Below are 17,299 nucleotides of genomic sequence, written 5' to 3'. Positions count from 1 at the left end.
CAATAAACATGCAACATGGCTCCAGGAAGTCAAGGAAGAAGAAACAGGGAGAATAAAACAAAGATTCACAGAGATCACGACAGACACAGTCAGACACCAACTAAAGAAAATGCCAAACTGGAAAGCCCAAGGTCCCAATGAAGTCCATGGATACTGGCTCAAAAACATCAAGGCCCTACACCCACGAATAGCAGAACAACTCCAGCATTGTATCTTAAATCACCATGCACCCAAATGGTGACCATAGGAAGGACATCATTAGTACAAAAAGACAAGAGTAAGGGAAATATAGCCAGTAACTACAGGCCTATCACCTGCCTACCAATAATGTGGAAGTTACTAACAGGTATCATCAGTGAAAGGCTATACAACTACCTAGAGGAAACAAACACCATCCCCCACCAACAGAAAGGCTGCCTTGCAGTAATAAGTGGTACGAGCACCAACCTGAAGGAGTGATAGAAAACGATCAGGCAAAGATCCTCTGGGACTATGGTGTCAGAACACATAGGGTGATACGTGCAAATAGACCAGACGTGACGTTGATTGACAAAGAAAGTATCACTCATTGATGTCGCAATACCATGGGACACCAGAGTTGAAGAGAAAGAGAGGGAAAAAATGGATAAGTATCAAGATCTGAAAATAGAAATAAGAAGGATATGGGATATGCCAGTGGAAATTGTACCCATAATCATAGGAACACTAGGCACGATCCCAAGATCCCTGAAAAGGAATCTAGAAAAACTAGAGGCTGAAGTAGCTCCAAGACTCATGCAGAAGAGTGTGATCCTAGAAACGGCGCACATAGTAAGAAAAGTGATGGACTCCTAAGGAGGCAGGATGCAACCCGGAACCCCACACTATAAATACCACCCAGTCCAATTGGAGGACTGTGATAGAGCATAAAAAAAAAAAAAAAAAAAAAAAAAAAAAAAAAATAATAATAATAATAATAATAATAATAATAATAATAATAATAATAATAATAATAATAATAATAATGCCTCATAGATTTATGATAGTGATAAATGCAACCTGTTTTAGGTTTTTAGGTTACTTGTCATACCTTTTTCAGAATACTGTTGTCCATTATGGATGTCTGCTTCTGTCAAAGATTTATCTCTTTTAGACAGAGTGGTTTGTGGTGGTAGGTTCTTGCTTCCTAATAGAGTAGCAGTTATGACTTGGACCATCTATAGATGGTCTGTTTGTTAGTCACTTTCTTATAAGTTACATTTTAACAGAGATCTTTCACATTTGCAATTGATCTCTGATCCCCTTTTCCTGCCAACAGCAACCAGATTTACTGAACAGCAGCACCTAAATGCAATAAATGTGCATCACTGTCAAACTTCTCAGCTCCAATGGTCGTTTATTCCTCACACTGGACTGCGGAATAGCCTTCCAGAGGATGTCATGCAATTGGAACTCAATAAGATCAATGCAATGCAGTGCATTACTACTCTGATTGCACTATTCTCCCTCCATATTTATAATTTTCATCAATTTATTAATTTATTATTTTTTTTCTTTTTTAATATGTGAAATCTCTTTTTGCCATACTATTTCCCTTTACCTCCTCTTATTTCTTCCTAATAGACACCATATTCTTTGGAAGCATGAATAATAATAATAATAATAATAATAATAATAATAATAATAATAATAATAATAATAATAATACCTGGGAATAATGGAAGGAGGAGATATAAAACACCAAGAGATGAAGGACACGATCAGGAAAGAATATATGCAGAGACTCAAGGCGATACTCAAGTCAAAACTCAACGCCGGAAATATGATAAAAGCCATAAAACACATGGGCAGTGCCAGTAATCAGATACAGCGCAGGAGGAAGTCGAATGGACGAAGGCAGAACTCCGCAGCATAGATCAGAAAACCAGGAGGAAACAAATGACAATACACAAAGCACTACACCCAAGAGCAAATACGGACAGACTATACATAACACGAAAGGAAGGAGGGAGAGGACTACTAAGTATAGAGGACTGCGTCAACATTGAAAACAGAGCACTGGGGCAATATCTGAAAACCAGTGAAGACGAGTGGCTAAAGAGTGCATGGGAAGAAGGACTAATAAAAGTAGACGAAGACCCAGAAATATACAGAGACAGGAGAAAGACAGAAAGAACAGAGGACTGGCACAACAAACCAATGCACGGACAATACATGAGACAGACTAAAGAACTAGCCAGCGATGACAATTGGCAATGGCTACAGAGGGGAGAGCTAAAGAAGGAAACTGAAGGAATGATAACAGCGGCACAAGATCAGGCCCTAAGAACCAGATATGTTCAAAGTACGATAGACGGAAATAACATCTCTCCCATATGTAGGAAGTGCAATACGAAAAATGAAACCATAAACCACATAGCAAAGTGAATGCCCGGCACTTGCACAGAACCAGTACAAAAAGAGGCATGATTCAGTGGCAAAAGCCCTCCACTGGAGCCTGTGCAAGAAACATCAGCTACCTTGCAGTAATAAGTGGTACGAGCACCAACCTGAGGGAGTGATAGAAAACGATCAGGCAAAGATCCTCTGGGACTATGGTATCAGAACGGATAGGGTGATACGTGCAAATAGACCAGACGTGACGTTGATTGACAAAGTCAAGAAGAAAGTATCACTCATTGATGTCGCAATACCATGGGACACCAGAGTTGAAGAGAAAGAGAGGGAAAAAATGGATAAGTATCAAGATCTGAAAATAGAAATAAGAAGGATATGGGGATATTGCCAGTGGAAATCGTACCCATAATCATAGGAGCACTAGGCACGATCCCAAGATCCCTGAAAAGGAATCTAGAAAAACTAGAGGCTGAAGTAGCTCCAGGTCTCAGCAGAAGAGTGTGATCCTAGAAAAAAGGCACACATAGTAAGAAAAGTGATGGACTCTAAGGAGGCAGGATGCAACCCGGAACCCCACACTATAAATACCACCCAGTCGAATTAGAGGACTGTGATAGAGCAAAAAAAAAAAAAAAAAAAAAAAAAAAAAAAAAAAAAAAAAAAAAAAAAAAAAAAAAAAAAATAAAAAAAAAAAAAAAAAAATAATAATTAATAATATAATAATAATAATAATAATAAATATTGGAAGGAGACCCTCTTTCAAACAAGTCTAATTAAAAGATATTGCTGCATCAGCTGCATTCAACTTGTAAATAGTCTTCTCTATTTTTCTAATAATAGCTTTCTCTCTGCTACTACAAATGGCAAGTATTGCGCCGATATTACTCATCAGGAGTCAGTTTTCAGGGATAATGGTTAAAAAATTTATTTATTTGTGACAGTAAATGAACAAATAGATCAAATAGTTGATCTAGTGGCCAATGTTTCTCTCGGTATCATTCGAGCATGATCACGGCAGTGGGTCGGAGCAGACTGTATGTGCTGGCAAGATCTACTAAATATATAGCAGGAGGTTAGCAGGGGGTCAACCACTAGCTGCGTTTTCATTGGCTGGTGGCGCAATGTGCTCCTGCTATTGGTTGAAGGAAATTTTCTTCAAGACGTTTCTCGTCGTTGAAGGTCGCGCTGTTGCAGCCTAGCAGACCGCAGAGGCTGGGCATGGCTTCCCTGGGCGTTTTGTGTTACGACGGTTCGCTTTGTCATTGGCTGCTGGGCTGCTAGACTCCTCTAGTATTCTTTGATCGGGGGTGTCGCTAGGTCTGGTATTACTTGTAATATTATTCACACACATAGGTCTCCTTAAGTTGGTGGGGAGGAAGAGCACTTCCTGCATCATATTCAATGAGGGCTTCTCTTGCCATATGAGGAGTGTCTCAAGCAGTCGCAATCGTCGCTGGTCAGGAGCCCTCCCTATTATCTTGATAATACTGTCGCGGGAGATAGCTTCCTGGTGTGGTGTCATGATATGGTTTTTAATTACCTAATCCTTCTTGTACATGGCAGGAAATCCTCTTGGACAGTTTCATGGAAGTCATACCAACGTAAGAGCCAGGACAACCACGGACAGGGCATAAGAATTGGTAGACTACATTCGACTGTTTCAAGAGGTCTCTTGCTGGGGGGGAGGTGGGGTTGTTCTTCATAATTTAAGGTCCCGGGTACGTCGATTTTGGTAATAAATTACAAGTTCGAGTTCTTTATCGGCAAAGAACAGCGCCACCAGCCAATGACATATCAGCACGAAGCAAACCCCCTGCTGACCTATGACTATTTATAGAGTAGATCACTCTAGCATCACCAGTCTACTCTGATCCGCTGCTGTGATCATTCTCGACTTCAAACCTAATTAGACTTATACCTATAAATTATAGGGTACACTATTGTATAACCCTACAGGTTATGCCAATTGTATTTGAAGTACGTTGCCAAATATATGTATGTAAAAATCCCTGGAAATTGACTACTCCTTCCTGATGAGATGAATCACACTGGCATGTTACTCGTCAGTTGCAGAAACAGGGAGAAAACTGTTATAAAGAAAATAGAGAAGGCTCTAAATAAGATCAATGCAGCCGATGCAGTGATGTCTACATATAATAATAATAATAATAATATAATAATAATAATAATAATAATAATAATAATAAGAATAAGAATATTAATAATATAATAATAATAAGGCAGATATGATTTGATATGGGAGTGACTCTCATATAGAGTCAAATGACAAAAGGCTCTCAAAATACAAAATAACCACTACAAAAGTACTTAATTTAATTTCATGAAATTTAAATAAAAAATATGTGGATCACTTGAAAAACAACACTTACCTAAAGTGGATCTGTTTTTGACCACTAAAAAGATATGATAGCCAAACAATGAAACCAGACTGATGGCAAACATTATAGAAACGAAGAAAACAAACAGTATGTGAAATTTTGCTGGCACTTCCAACTGGTTCTGTAAAAGAGAAAGTAAATATGTCTTTGCTTTCATTCAACAATATATGGTCTTTCAAAATCATAAATTACTAAAATATTTACCATTTTCTTAGACATGAAAAAACTGAGCCTTTTATGTAAAAGTACTCCTCAAAGCAAGCTGGACTGGTCACTGAAACTTGGTAACATGGTATTCAACTGGTGGTACGTGGGTGACTTGGGGAAACCTTCCATTCACCTGCAATCATTAAGTACTTTTCTTTTGGCATCAGGAACTACATGGGATGGTTGAGGTGGAATCATGATAAAATGCCCTGGTTTGTATACCTAGTAAAAATAAAAATTACTTCAAAAAACTTGAAATTTTCCTACAAGAATGAAAAAACATTGCCTTTAATGTATTAAGACTAATTCACAGATGGGAGGATATCTCTCAACTGACTATCAACTTGATTCTGTATTCAGAAATGCCTCACTTCTAGTCACAATTGTGAGCATAAGAGCAATGATGCCTGTAACCTCCTATACATTCTGGCATCGATATGCAAGACTGAAGCGCCACGCCAGAATGCGATTTTTCTGACCTCACATTCTAGAAAAACTTCTGACAATCAAGTGCTGTCCTTCTGACAATCAAGTGCTGTCCTAAAAACATGGTAGTATAGGTTGGAAGGAAATAAAAAACAATGGGTTCAAATAATAGAATTATCAACCCTACATCACCCTTGGTAAAAGGAAGAACAGAGGGATAGGTCCTTACGAAACAAAGCTCTAAGATAGGATGCCAAGTTGTGAAGTCTACTTTCATTATGTCCAATTCAAAATATACTTATTCCAAAAGCTGCCTTGCTGAGAAAGAAGAGTAAAGAGTAGGAAGATAGAGCCAGTTGCTCACTAAACTCCAGCCTTATGATGTACCTAAGGCAAAATGCTTTTTTTGAGAGGTAATGTTTCCAGTTTACAAAGATTCTAAGGTACAGTACAATGGTGTTACCAGCAACCAGCCCACACTACTTGTAAACTGGAAAGTTATCCAATGATTAAATACAGGCCAATATCCCTGGCTTCATGAACTCTTGCTCACAGTATGCCTAGTTCGTGAAACCAGAAAGTGCGTTATGGACCACTGACTTATGCCTGCTGGTGCTACACCAAGACCCCACCACTCAGGCTTAAGAAGTTTGGTTCTCCTAGTGTTGTAGGGTTCACAATGAGTTCAAAAACATCAAAGAGGGGAGCAAGAGATTCTCAAGTCTTTTGTCAGAAACTGACATTACGAATTTGCCACTAACACATGAATAGAACAAGAATAATCCCCCGTTCTCTAGAGGCCAGTTAAGATACAAACAGCCATGCAACTTGTCAACATGATATGATGAGGCCAAGGCACTAGAACAAGTCCTGGGGGTGAGATCTTTATTCAGGGTCTCTTCAAAGAGGACTTCCGTCCCTGAGCTAAGATGTAGAGAGTTACAGCTCATTTTAGAGGCTATAACTAATGAGATAGGCAAGGATAAGAGATATGAGCCCTTCAGCTGACAGACCTGGCTCAGGGTAGAGCAATAAGCTTCACCACTGACACTAATAAAAGATTTTATGAGCCAACTGATGCAAGAATTTGACAGAATGACACCTGTTGCTGCCATATCTATCAACTTGCCCAGGTGCTTAGCCTGCAGCTTGGGCATGAGCTCTGAAGCTCTTGACTTCTCCCAGTTTATCATATTCATTAAGTTGTGACAAAATGCCAAGAGTTGGCCTCTGTTCTAGGGCAAATGCACCTCTTAGTATGCTAGAGCAAGCCAACTGTCCAAGTAACACAGGAAGCATATACCTTGCGAGTGGCCCACGCCAACACTAGGGTGAACACTTGTGTAAACACTTGGGGGCTGCTGCAGATCCAAACGAAAAGAATCTGGAGGGGTATATATCTTGTTGCAAATTTGTTGCAAATAAAGAGGAGGTACTTCCTGGAGCACAGCTAGATGGGTATGTATGTGGAAGAGTGTGTCCTTCAAGAGCCACAGAAAACATGAAGTTGCCCTCTCTAATGGAATCCAATTCTGAACACCCAAACACCAGTCAGCTTTTTTGCCTGGAAAGGACTACTGTAAAAGTCCAGAAACTGGCCATCTACAACTTTCATGGCATTACTTAAAAAAACTACTTCACCTCAGTCGACGGGGCAAAAGCATCCAGAGATCCTGGAGGGTAGATTGGGAAGGTACTTTGCAACAAGAAATAAGAGGGCATCTGTCACTGAACAGTACTGTAGTCTGTAACAGTCCAAAGGACACAAAACTACCCAGGAACTGCCTCCTAATTCTGCCACCTTGCCCTATGGAATGATAGGCAGGCCTTCTACCAGTTGCTGCTGGAAAAGGGGACTGCCAACCTCAGCATCCACCAAGGCTGAAAAAGCTGAGATAGCTCCTGGTCCTTCCTAGAGGATGGAGTCTGGGTTCTTCACTTAGTTTTGTGAAGGGGAAAGACCCTGCCAAATGAGGCATGGCCAGCCCCCCCAAGACTTAGCCGTGGCTTCCGTCACTGCCCTGGAGGATTTGGAGGCTGCACAGTGTCTCAATGTCCCAGCTATCTGAAAACCTCTTCTCCACTGCCACCTCAACTTGACTTTCCAGTAAGAGTACAGAGAAACCCAAACCTGGCCCATTCTGCTCAATAGGGCTACTCACAACTGAAGTTGTTGGAAGAGTGCAGACATAAATGGTTCTAAATCTTTTGGTAAATTAGAAATTTTAACTTGATCCACGGCACCATGAGCAAGAAGCAGTTACAGCAGTCAGAACTACTAATTTTCCTCTGAAGTGCACCCTGGAGCAGTGGTTCCCAAACTGGGCCAGGAGGTCCACCAGAAGGCCCTTGGGGGTCTGTGACAATGCAAAAATTATTTTCTTTTTAACTCAAGAAAAAAAATATATATATACAATAAAAAATATACATCACTGCTTTTCTGTCATTCTAGTGTCTGTTATCGATACTTTGGTGTGCAAGCAACTTATACATACTTTGTGCAAGAAATGTAAGTACAGTGGTACCTCGATATACAAAATTGCAGTGTTCCCCCCGTATTCGCGGGGGATGTGTACCAGACACCCCCCGCGAATAGTTAAAACCCGCGAATAGTTAAAACCACCAATAAAAATGCTTATAACTGCCTATCTTGAAAGTTCAGATGCCAAATGTATACCTTTAATAACATCCTACTTCAAATATACCTAAAAATACTAACTATTACTGCATTAATCTTTGAGGTTATATATTAATATAATTTAAAGTCATCTTAAAATTTTACCCACTAAAAAAATATATACCTTCAGCAAAATAAAACAAGAGAGAGAGGAGAGAGAGGAGGAGAGAGAACGAGAGAGAGAGAGAGAGAGATAGAGAGAGAGAGAGAGACGAGAGAGAGAGAGAGAGAGAGAGAGAGAGAGAGAGAGAGAGAGCAATGAATGGCAACATCATATATTTGACCCTCAAGAGTGAAATTATGAATTATTTCTGAGACAGAGAGAATAATAATAGAGAGAGAGAGAGAGACGAGAGAGAGAGAGAATAAACTCCTAGACTCTGTCTTCCTCCCCTCCACCAATTCGTATATCAAACTCATTACTCCACCCATGTTCCTCCAAGTGGATAAAAAGATGGTTTTCTGGGAATCGCTATTTTTAATAATCTTATTAATATTTGAAAAATTAGTTATAAGGGTAAAATCATTTATTTACACTACAAAACAAATAAACATACGTGAGAGAGAGAGAGAGACGAGAAGATGAGAGAGAGATGAGAGGAGAGAGAGAGAGAGAGAGAGAGGAGAGAGAGAGAATGTTATTGTTACTGTTTAATCTCATTAAACGTAATATTATTGTAAACTAGTGCTGTATATTATTATTTTACCATAAAATGTAGTAATGTCCTTAAAGATATACTTATACATACACTTCCAGCCCAAACAGAGGGCGAGAGTTACCACTAGCGCATGCTATTATCTCATGTGGAGAGAGAGAGAGAGAGAGAGAGAGAGAGAGAGAGAGAGAGAGAGAGAGAGAGAGAGAGAGAGAGAGGGTTGTCCTTATTTAAAAAAAAGAGTGAAATGGATAGATTATTGTACTTCTTTAAAATACTATCACATGTGAATTTTGAGATTAGTTATATTATTATTATTATTATTATTATATATTATTATTTTTAATTATGCAAAAAATATTAATAAACATACACATGTACCATAGAAATTATCTCATATCAGCAAAAGAGAAAGAGAGAGAGAATTTCAATGATCCGTAGATGGCAACACTGGATTGACAGTTGGGAACCCAGCCAACCAAGCTGGCTACGTGTTCAAAAAACAAGACATGGGTTAAATGCATTTTCTTTTATTCTTACATAATTCTTTTTATTTATAAACTAAAATCTTGCTAATTCACTTTAGTATTTTCTTTAATGAATTTATATTATTGCTGTTTACATTAATATTGATATTTGAAAATTAGTAAATCATCATCCAAAAAACATACATTGCTTTAAAAGAGAGAGAGAGAGAGAGAGAGAGGAGAGAGAGGAGAGAGAGAGAGAGAGAGAGAGAGAGAGATAAATCTTATCGTAGATTTGTAAAATACTTTTACATAGATTTTTGTAATTACAGTTATTATTACTATTATTATTATTATTATTATTATTATTTGAAAAATATTAATAAACATATTACGTATATATGTACCATAAAAATCTCTCATCTCAGAGAGAGAGATGAGAGAGAAGAAGAGAGAGAAGAGAGAGAGAGACGAGAGAGAGAAGAGAGAGAGAGAGAGAGGGGGGGGGTGGAAATTTCATGAGCACTTGATGGCAGCAACAATTCAGCTCCTTCCCCCTCCGGTCACTTAACTTGATACGTATACCTGAGTTTTAGTACCTGGAGTTAGAGAAAGAATCTGACTGGGATTTCCTTCATTCTTCCATAATTTTTTAAATTTATAAGCTAAAATCTTACTAATTCACTATGGTATTTTCTTTAAAGAATTGATATTATTGCTGTATAAATTAATATTAATATTTGAAAATAGTAAATCATTTATCATACAAAAATGTATTTAGTCATGAAAATAAACATCAAAATACACTAATTAGTGATTATTTTCGTCGGAAAATTCCACGAATGGGCGAGTCCGTCCGCGAATAATTTCTAGATAGGTTCCAAAGAAAAATCCACGAATGTGTGAGTCCGCGAATCCGGAGAACGCGAATACGGGGGGAACACTGTAATCCGTTCTGAAGCAGCCTTCGTAACCTGAGCTTTTCGTATCTTGAACCGCATCTTACATGTAAATTGCCTAATTCGTTCCAAGCCCTACAAAAACACCCCAGTAAATTTTATAATAAAGCTAAATTGACCAATAAACAATGAAATACAACAACTTGGACCCTTCAATAACTTAATATGTACCTGTAAATAAATTGTATTAGTGTACATGGTATACAAAAAATACTGTAAGTACATACGTACGTATATAATAAAATGTGGAACCTTACCTTTCGAGTGAGGCTATTTCCGAAAGTGGTGACAAGAGGAGGAGGACAAATGGCAGAAAATTTGGTACGTAGTCCGTACACTTAACTTAACGAAACTCATTAAAAATGTCAGAAAACATAAACTAAACTTTATGAAACACATTAACAAAACCGTAACACTAACTTTACAAAACACTTAAAATTAAATTTTCTTTTTCTTTTTTTTATTAAAAAATTTTTTTTTACTTTTTTATACCTTACATTTTTTATAAAATTTCAATTTCGTCACCACCAAATGTATGCCAGTCCGTTTACGGAATTTATCAAACCACCCCCTAGAAGCCTTGAAGTCTGGGGTTGCCGTCGATGTCCCTTCTCCTCCATCGTCTTCAGCCTGGGTAATCAAATCGCCAAAAATAGCACTGGCCTTCTGGCAGATTGCAGTCTCGGTTATTGTATCGCCAGTGATTTCTTTGCCCTCAATCCATAGAAGAGGCAGCCTCTCCATCTCATCATGCATGCGGCTCCTCTTGTTGGACAAAATAGTCATGCCCTTGGAGGGTGTAGCTACTTTGATGGCTTCCTTCTGCTTAAGGATGGTGCCTATCGTCAACGGATTTCGGCCATATTCCTTAGCGATCACACTCAACCGCAAGCCAGCTTCATACTTTTTTATTATTTCCATTTTTGTCTGCATAGAAAGCATCCTCTTCTTTCCGTGAAATTCAGCAACTTTCTTGGGACCCATGACTATACTGCACGTAATTAAGTTATGTAGTATACTAATTAAGTTTTCACACAACACGATAAAGTAGTACAACGAAATCACTAACACGAATTTACGTTAACAAACAAAACCGTATATGTGAACGAACGAATTCCGCGTGCGTACAATAACGCTGGTGCGAAACAATGGCTAAAGAACGCTTTTACGTAGAGCATGATGGGAGAGATGCTGACCAAAAGGAGAGCAGGATCTTATGGCGGTGACTAGCATCAGGAACCAATGGGAGAGCGGGAGGATGGTCTGAGCGAATCTCGGGACTTTACAGCAACAACCTTTCGTATCCTGAACTATTTTCGTATGTAGAGCCAAAAAAATCTTCGTATTTGCTTTTGTAATTCTAATTTTTTGTAAGTTGAGCCTTTCGTATGTCGAGGTACCACTGTATATTAAATGTACTATACGTTGTACTGGGTATCCCTGTATGACACTGATAACTTTTGGTTGGCTGGGGTTCTTGGCTGGGAATCATCATATCTGGGGGTCCTTAGTATAGTCAATTTTGGGAACCACTGCCCTAGTACACTCTACCAACAAGATGGGATCAACAAAAGGCAGTGGTTGCCTCCCTGAGATTAAGTTCACAATCAGTCAGAGTTATCATCTCTGTTCCAACGGATTCCCAAAATCTTATCCACATTCCAATAGACTTTTGTAAGATCAGTTGAAACTGACTTAAAATTTACGGATAAGCACTCACCAGTTATTGAATATACACATGCTGGGAGTCTTGGTTGGGCAAAGAAAGCAAACCCAGAGACTGCATGATCAGATGTATCATAATTTGGCAGAATTCCATATGTGAACCGTCTCATGCACAACACAATGCGGGACAGTGTATGTGTACATCATTAATGAGCCAGACACCATCTAAAGGTTCACATAATCATATGCATACACATTGACATGATGCTCCATTACTTGTAAACATCCTGCCTGCATGTACATGATCCAAAGATTATAAACATGCAGTACACAATGGTAGAACTGACTCTTCTCTGCATGGGAAGAGTTCAAGACTGTTTTCATGTTTCAGAAGTAAATGGGGAGACACTGACCCAAGTGCATGCTCAGTGAACCCTGTGTAAACTCTACCTGGAGCAGATGTCCAACCCACATGTGAGCAAATACCATCGCCAACCCTTACAGAAAGAATGCAGTCTTTCAAAGATCAACAGAACTTCTTGTGAGAGGGGTTTTGAGACCACCACCATCACCACTTCTCATAACATAACAGGAGGGAGGAAGAAGAGGTATAAGACAATGAGAAAGAGGACAAGAAAGAACTCTGTGATAAGGAAGAGGAGGGGGAAGATATGCTTCAGCTTTTCTTCACTTAATATGTCCCCAGAAGATAAGCTCCAGCTTTTTTTCACGTTATTATGTACTTGTGACTTACACTTGATAAGGTGGCATGCCCATAGTTAAGATCATTGCTGTTTAAGGCAAAACACCATCGAGTTCTGTAGTGGAAACAGCAGCAAAAACAGCAGCGAAAGACAACCTCTCAGATTACAGTGAAAGGTCTGTTGGTGCTACTGAGAAGCTGACAAAATCGTGCATTGGTAGGTGGTGGCAAACTATGAACATAAGAAGTATCACTTGAGGAGCACTCACCATGTGCATCTGCCTGGCACTGTCAGAAAGTGCGGTCTGGTCATCTACCCATACAAGCATAACCTTTCTGCAAGAGCAGAATGTAGGAAAAGAAACAGGGCAGTCATGGAGGAAGAGACCAATAATATTTGGCAGTATTAAAATTATCCCATTAAAAAAAAAATGGCAAACACCTTTTCACCTTCCTCCACTGCTGCTGAGCCCCTCCAAAAAAAAAAAGGAGAACAACCAGCATATTCCATGCATTAATTTAGAGCCACAAAAAACAGAGTAGTCAAACACCTGCTTATCCCCTTCACACCTTTCATTGTTCACTTCTAAGTGTTCAAACACCTGCTGAGTAAAAAACACGACCATACATACAACAGAAAATACGAAAAAAGTTTCAACTTGCTTAGTCAGACAACAACTTAATGTCTTTACCTGATTGAGGCTGAAGAAAAAGTGCTTTGTGACAGCAGGTGAATGGAGGGTTATTCTCCCCACTCACCCATCAACGGGTGAACAACCTTGTTACCAAGTTTCAACAAATAATTCCAGTTCAAGCTGAGAAATCCTCCTACATAAAAGCAACAGTTTGTATTACCATATTAACAAATAACACTGGTTATTTGGGTAATAATATACTTTCAAATCCAGTATTATGCTTATCATATTTAGGTAATTCTATATATGGTAATCAATGAATTATTGTATAAAAAGAATTTCAATAATCACAATACCACTGCTAACATTCTAATGCAGACTAAACAGACATCAAGTACGGGATACCATTATAAAAAAATCTAAATCTGTATTGTCTACCACCTCGTCAACAAAACTTGGTTTACTTTTAAATTAAAAAAAAACTCACTGTTCTTCTGAATACAATTTCACCAACATATACATAGACAAGAGTTAAACATACCTTCCAGAACTTGATGAAGTACTGTAGTGTTGTTGCTGCAATGAACAGGCAGTACAGTAGGGCATAACCAAGGAATAGGATGAAAAATTTGTAGTTGGTAAAGGCTACACAGTTGTTTACCCAAGGACAGTGATGGTCAAGCTTTAGCACACACTCACCACACACTGAACAATGATGGCACCGGTCGGGTTTGATTTGAACACACTTTTCACAGTAGCGAATATCTGTGAAGGAAAAAAAATGTTATCAGCAAATTAAATAAGAAGCACTTTTTTCATCAGCAGAACAACTAATAAGTCTCTGTACACAAATTCCAGTTTAAAAAGAACAGTACACAAATTCCAGTTTAAAAAGAACAGTACACAAATTCCAGTTTAAAAAGAACAATGTCCATACAAAGAAAAAGTACATGCATAAATTTGAAACTGGAAACAGCACTAACCCAACTGAAATAAAGAAATTTGCATTCTGTCTACCCTCTGCAGTGGGGGTGTAAAAATACTACCACAATCGTCCTGCATGTTGTAAAAGGCAACTAAAAGGACAACTGATATCCTGCAGATGGACTTTTTAATCACAGGCCAAATCCACTCACTGCCACTAACTGTGGATAACAATTCCCAAGGTATGACACTTTAACCAAACCTTTTAGGAGTTAGAACAGAACTAGGGAATTCCCCATAAGCAACACATCAGGTTCCCACTTCTGGCATATTAAAGATAAGGGATATCACAGTGTTTGTGCCTATGGTTAAAAAAGCAAATGAAGGCGTGGAAGATTAGAGTAAGAGTTGGATTAGAGATAGCATCATAGAATGATGGTATCCTGACAGGAAAATTATGACACACTGATGACATGGTAGAGTAAAGGGTGATAAATGTCCGTGATGAATGTTCTATGTGTACAAGATACTAGATGGATGGGATATGGAACCAGAGAGGTAGGTAAAGGGTTTAAACATCATTATTGTAGTTCAAATATCTTGGTTTTGTTGCGAGTGAGAATGGAAACCTGGATGCAGAAGTCAGTAATAGAATTCAGCGTGCTTGGATGAATTGGAGAAAGTCATCAAGGATATTTTGTGACAGGAGGATCAGTGCAAAAGTTAAAAGAAAGTTTTATAAAAGCGTAGTTAGACCACCCATGCTCTGTGGGGCAGAGACTTGACCAATAAAGAAAGAACAAGAAAGAAGAACTAAAGTGGCAGAGATGAGAATGCTGAGGTGGTTGTGTGGTGTCACAAAAAGAGATAAGATCAGGAATGAATTGATCAGGGGGACAGTCAAAGTGTTAGAAGACTCAAATGGTTTGGTTATGTCATGAGGAGAGAAGGTGAACACATATGTAAGAGGGTTATGAACATGGAGGTGGAGGGCAGAAGAGGGAGGGGAAGGCCAAAGTTCAGGTGGAAAGATAAGTTATTGAGAGACATGAAGGAAAAGGGTCTAGGAGAACAAGATGTACAGGACAGAGGGAGATGGAGAAGGCTGACTAGAAACAGCGACCCCATATAGAAATGGGAAAAGCTGAAGGTAAAGAAGAATTGTAGTTCACAGACAGCACAAAATGGAATAGGAGCTATAGTCAGTAGCAACATGAAAGAAAAATTAGTGAAGTAATAAGAGTTGGTGGCTGGCTTATACTACACTAACAGTGTTACTAGTATGGGAGGATAGTTTACCTTAGGGTTAGAAGCAGTGCAGTATGTAAATTGTTAGGTATTTCTTGAAGAAGTATGTGTGAAAATATATAGGTTGCTAGTGATGAATATTAAGAAGTGACGCAGACAACCCAAAATGAGGCTGGAAGAATTAAAAATAGGAACTTAAAAGGAGAGCAGTGAGAGCAATATGAAGTAGTATATGTAAAAGAAAGACATGAAGTGGGAATAAACTAAGTGTCTTGATATCAACAGTCTCTTATACATCATATTGTCCTTGAAAAGCTGCTGATGAAAACTAGAACTGGTACTAGTATTTCTGAGGAATTTAAAATGTTTCAAAATTTGTTTGGTATCATGAATTTCATTTCCCCTACATAGCTGTTTTGCAAGATGAAAACTATTGGCAGGAAATAATTCTAGAGTTATGACTTCTTTTACATTTTGCATATAATCTATCATACTTAATTGAGCTTATTCCAAGCCTCCTCAATACAATGTTTGCTTTTACCAATTCAAAAATTCTGTCAGAACACTAAGATACATTGTGTTTGCATTTGTACTTGAAAGAGATTAGTATAAATTACCTATCTGAATTTGTTTAATAAGATATTAGAAAACTGTCATTATCATCATGATTTTTTAAGCAAGTAAGGGAATAAAGTAGTACCTTGTTTGTCGAACATGTCTCTTGTCAAACTTTCCGTTTTTCTAACAAAATTTGAGAAAATTTTGACCGTTTGTCGAACAAATACTCATACTTTGACCTGACTGATTTTCTTGTTTATACTTGTACTGGACCTCCTGCCATGAACGAGAAAAACAAAAGCAATAACCCGCAAAGATCAGTTAGAGCCAAAACCCCAGAACAATAACAATAGTTTTGTAAAACCTTTTTGTTTGTGGTTTTTCATGAATCTTATAAGTTTACAACTATCATCATGGGTCCTAAGAAAGCTGGTAAGGGAAGCAAAAAAGGAGTCAGATCTACTATGGAATTGAAAAAGGAAATAATAGCAAAATATGAAAGTGGCGTTCGTGTGTCCGATTTGGCTATCCAGTATAGCATGGCGAAATCAACAATCAGTACATTCCTTAAACATAAGGATGAAATTGAGAAACTCGAAGTAGCTAAGGGAGTTTATGGAATCATCAAACAACGTCCTTTAATTATTGATGAAGTAGAAGTTGTTGCTGCTAATTTGGATAAAAGAAAAAAAAGTAGCGGGTGACAAGTGTTCCAGAAGCTATGATATGTGAAAAAGCCAGGTCATTGCATAGAGATCTGTTGAAAGATAGGCCTGGTCCCAGTAGTGATAATGAATTCCGGGCAAGCCGAGGGTGGTTTGAAAGATTAAAAAAAAAAAAGTGATATTCATGGCGTAGTTAGGCATGGAGGCAGCTACTATGAGATTCAGGGTCTCTGTAACACGGTTTTTTGGACTTTGCTCCTTGTCAAAGCATAGGATGTAGCTGAAAGTTGACATATGTATATTTTACAACCACACACAAATTTTGTCGGCATTATCAATAACCTAAACCCGATAGTTTTAATTTTTATAGAGTAAAAATGATCTAGCCGACGCCATGGCCAATGATTACGAGCCAAGAGTCGAAAAACATTCATTACGTAAGCAAGGTAAACAAACACCTTTTGACGAAATGTTGCCCCGCCCATCCACCAGACAGAAAATCCATCGGCTCTGAAACCCAAAGACTTTATGAATGGCGGAACGATACATAGATGTGGGTGGGGTGTCAGTGCTAGCGTAGTAATACTACTGTTGCAGTAGTGCCGCAACAGTATAGCAGTAATATACATGAATTAAACGTTTAGGCCAAATGCTGGGATCCTTGAGGATCATTTTGCACTTCTTACAACTACTCGAGAAATTAGTTTTTATAGCCAGAAGTTAAATTTTCTAAT

At 38.4% G+C, this 17,299-nt stretch overlaps 1 protein-coding gene across 7 annotated transcripts in view; it reads right to left on the bottom strand.

The window, feature by feature from the left end:
* Positions 1-17,299, bottom strand: part of LOC135224609 (palmitoyltransferase ZDHHC2-like) — a 268,190-nt gene that overhangs the window by 162,039 nt on the left and 88,852 nt on the right. For all 7 annotated transcript variants that reach the window (XM_064263775.1, XM_064263777.1, XM_064263776.1 and 4 more), the window contains exons 7-8: positions 13,712-13,935; positions 4,767-4,896 (exon numbers count right to left, since the gene is read on the bottom strand). In XM_064263775.1, coding sequence (XP_064119845.1) covers positions 4,767-4,896; positions 13,712-13,935 — 354 coding nt within the window. The remainder of the gene's footprint in view (positions 1-4,766; positions 4,897-13,711; positions 13,936-17,299) is intronic.

Source organism: Macrobrachium nipponense, chromosome 12 (assembly GCF_015104395.2).
Source record: "Macrobrachium nipponense isolate FS-2020 chromosome 12, ASM1510439v2, whole genome shotgun sequence".
NCBI classification, from domain to species: domain Eukaryota; kingdom Metazoa; phylum Arthropoda; class Malacostraca; order Decapoda; family Palaemonidae; genus Macrobrachium; species Macrobrachium nipponense.
The sequence above is the reverse complement of the archived record's forward strand: the minus strand, read 5'-3'. Positions and strand labels throughout refer to the sequence as shown.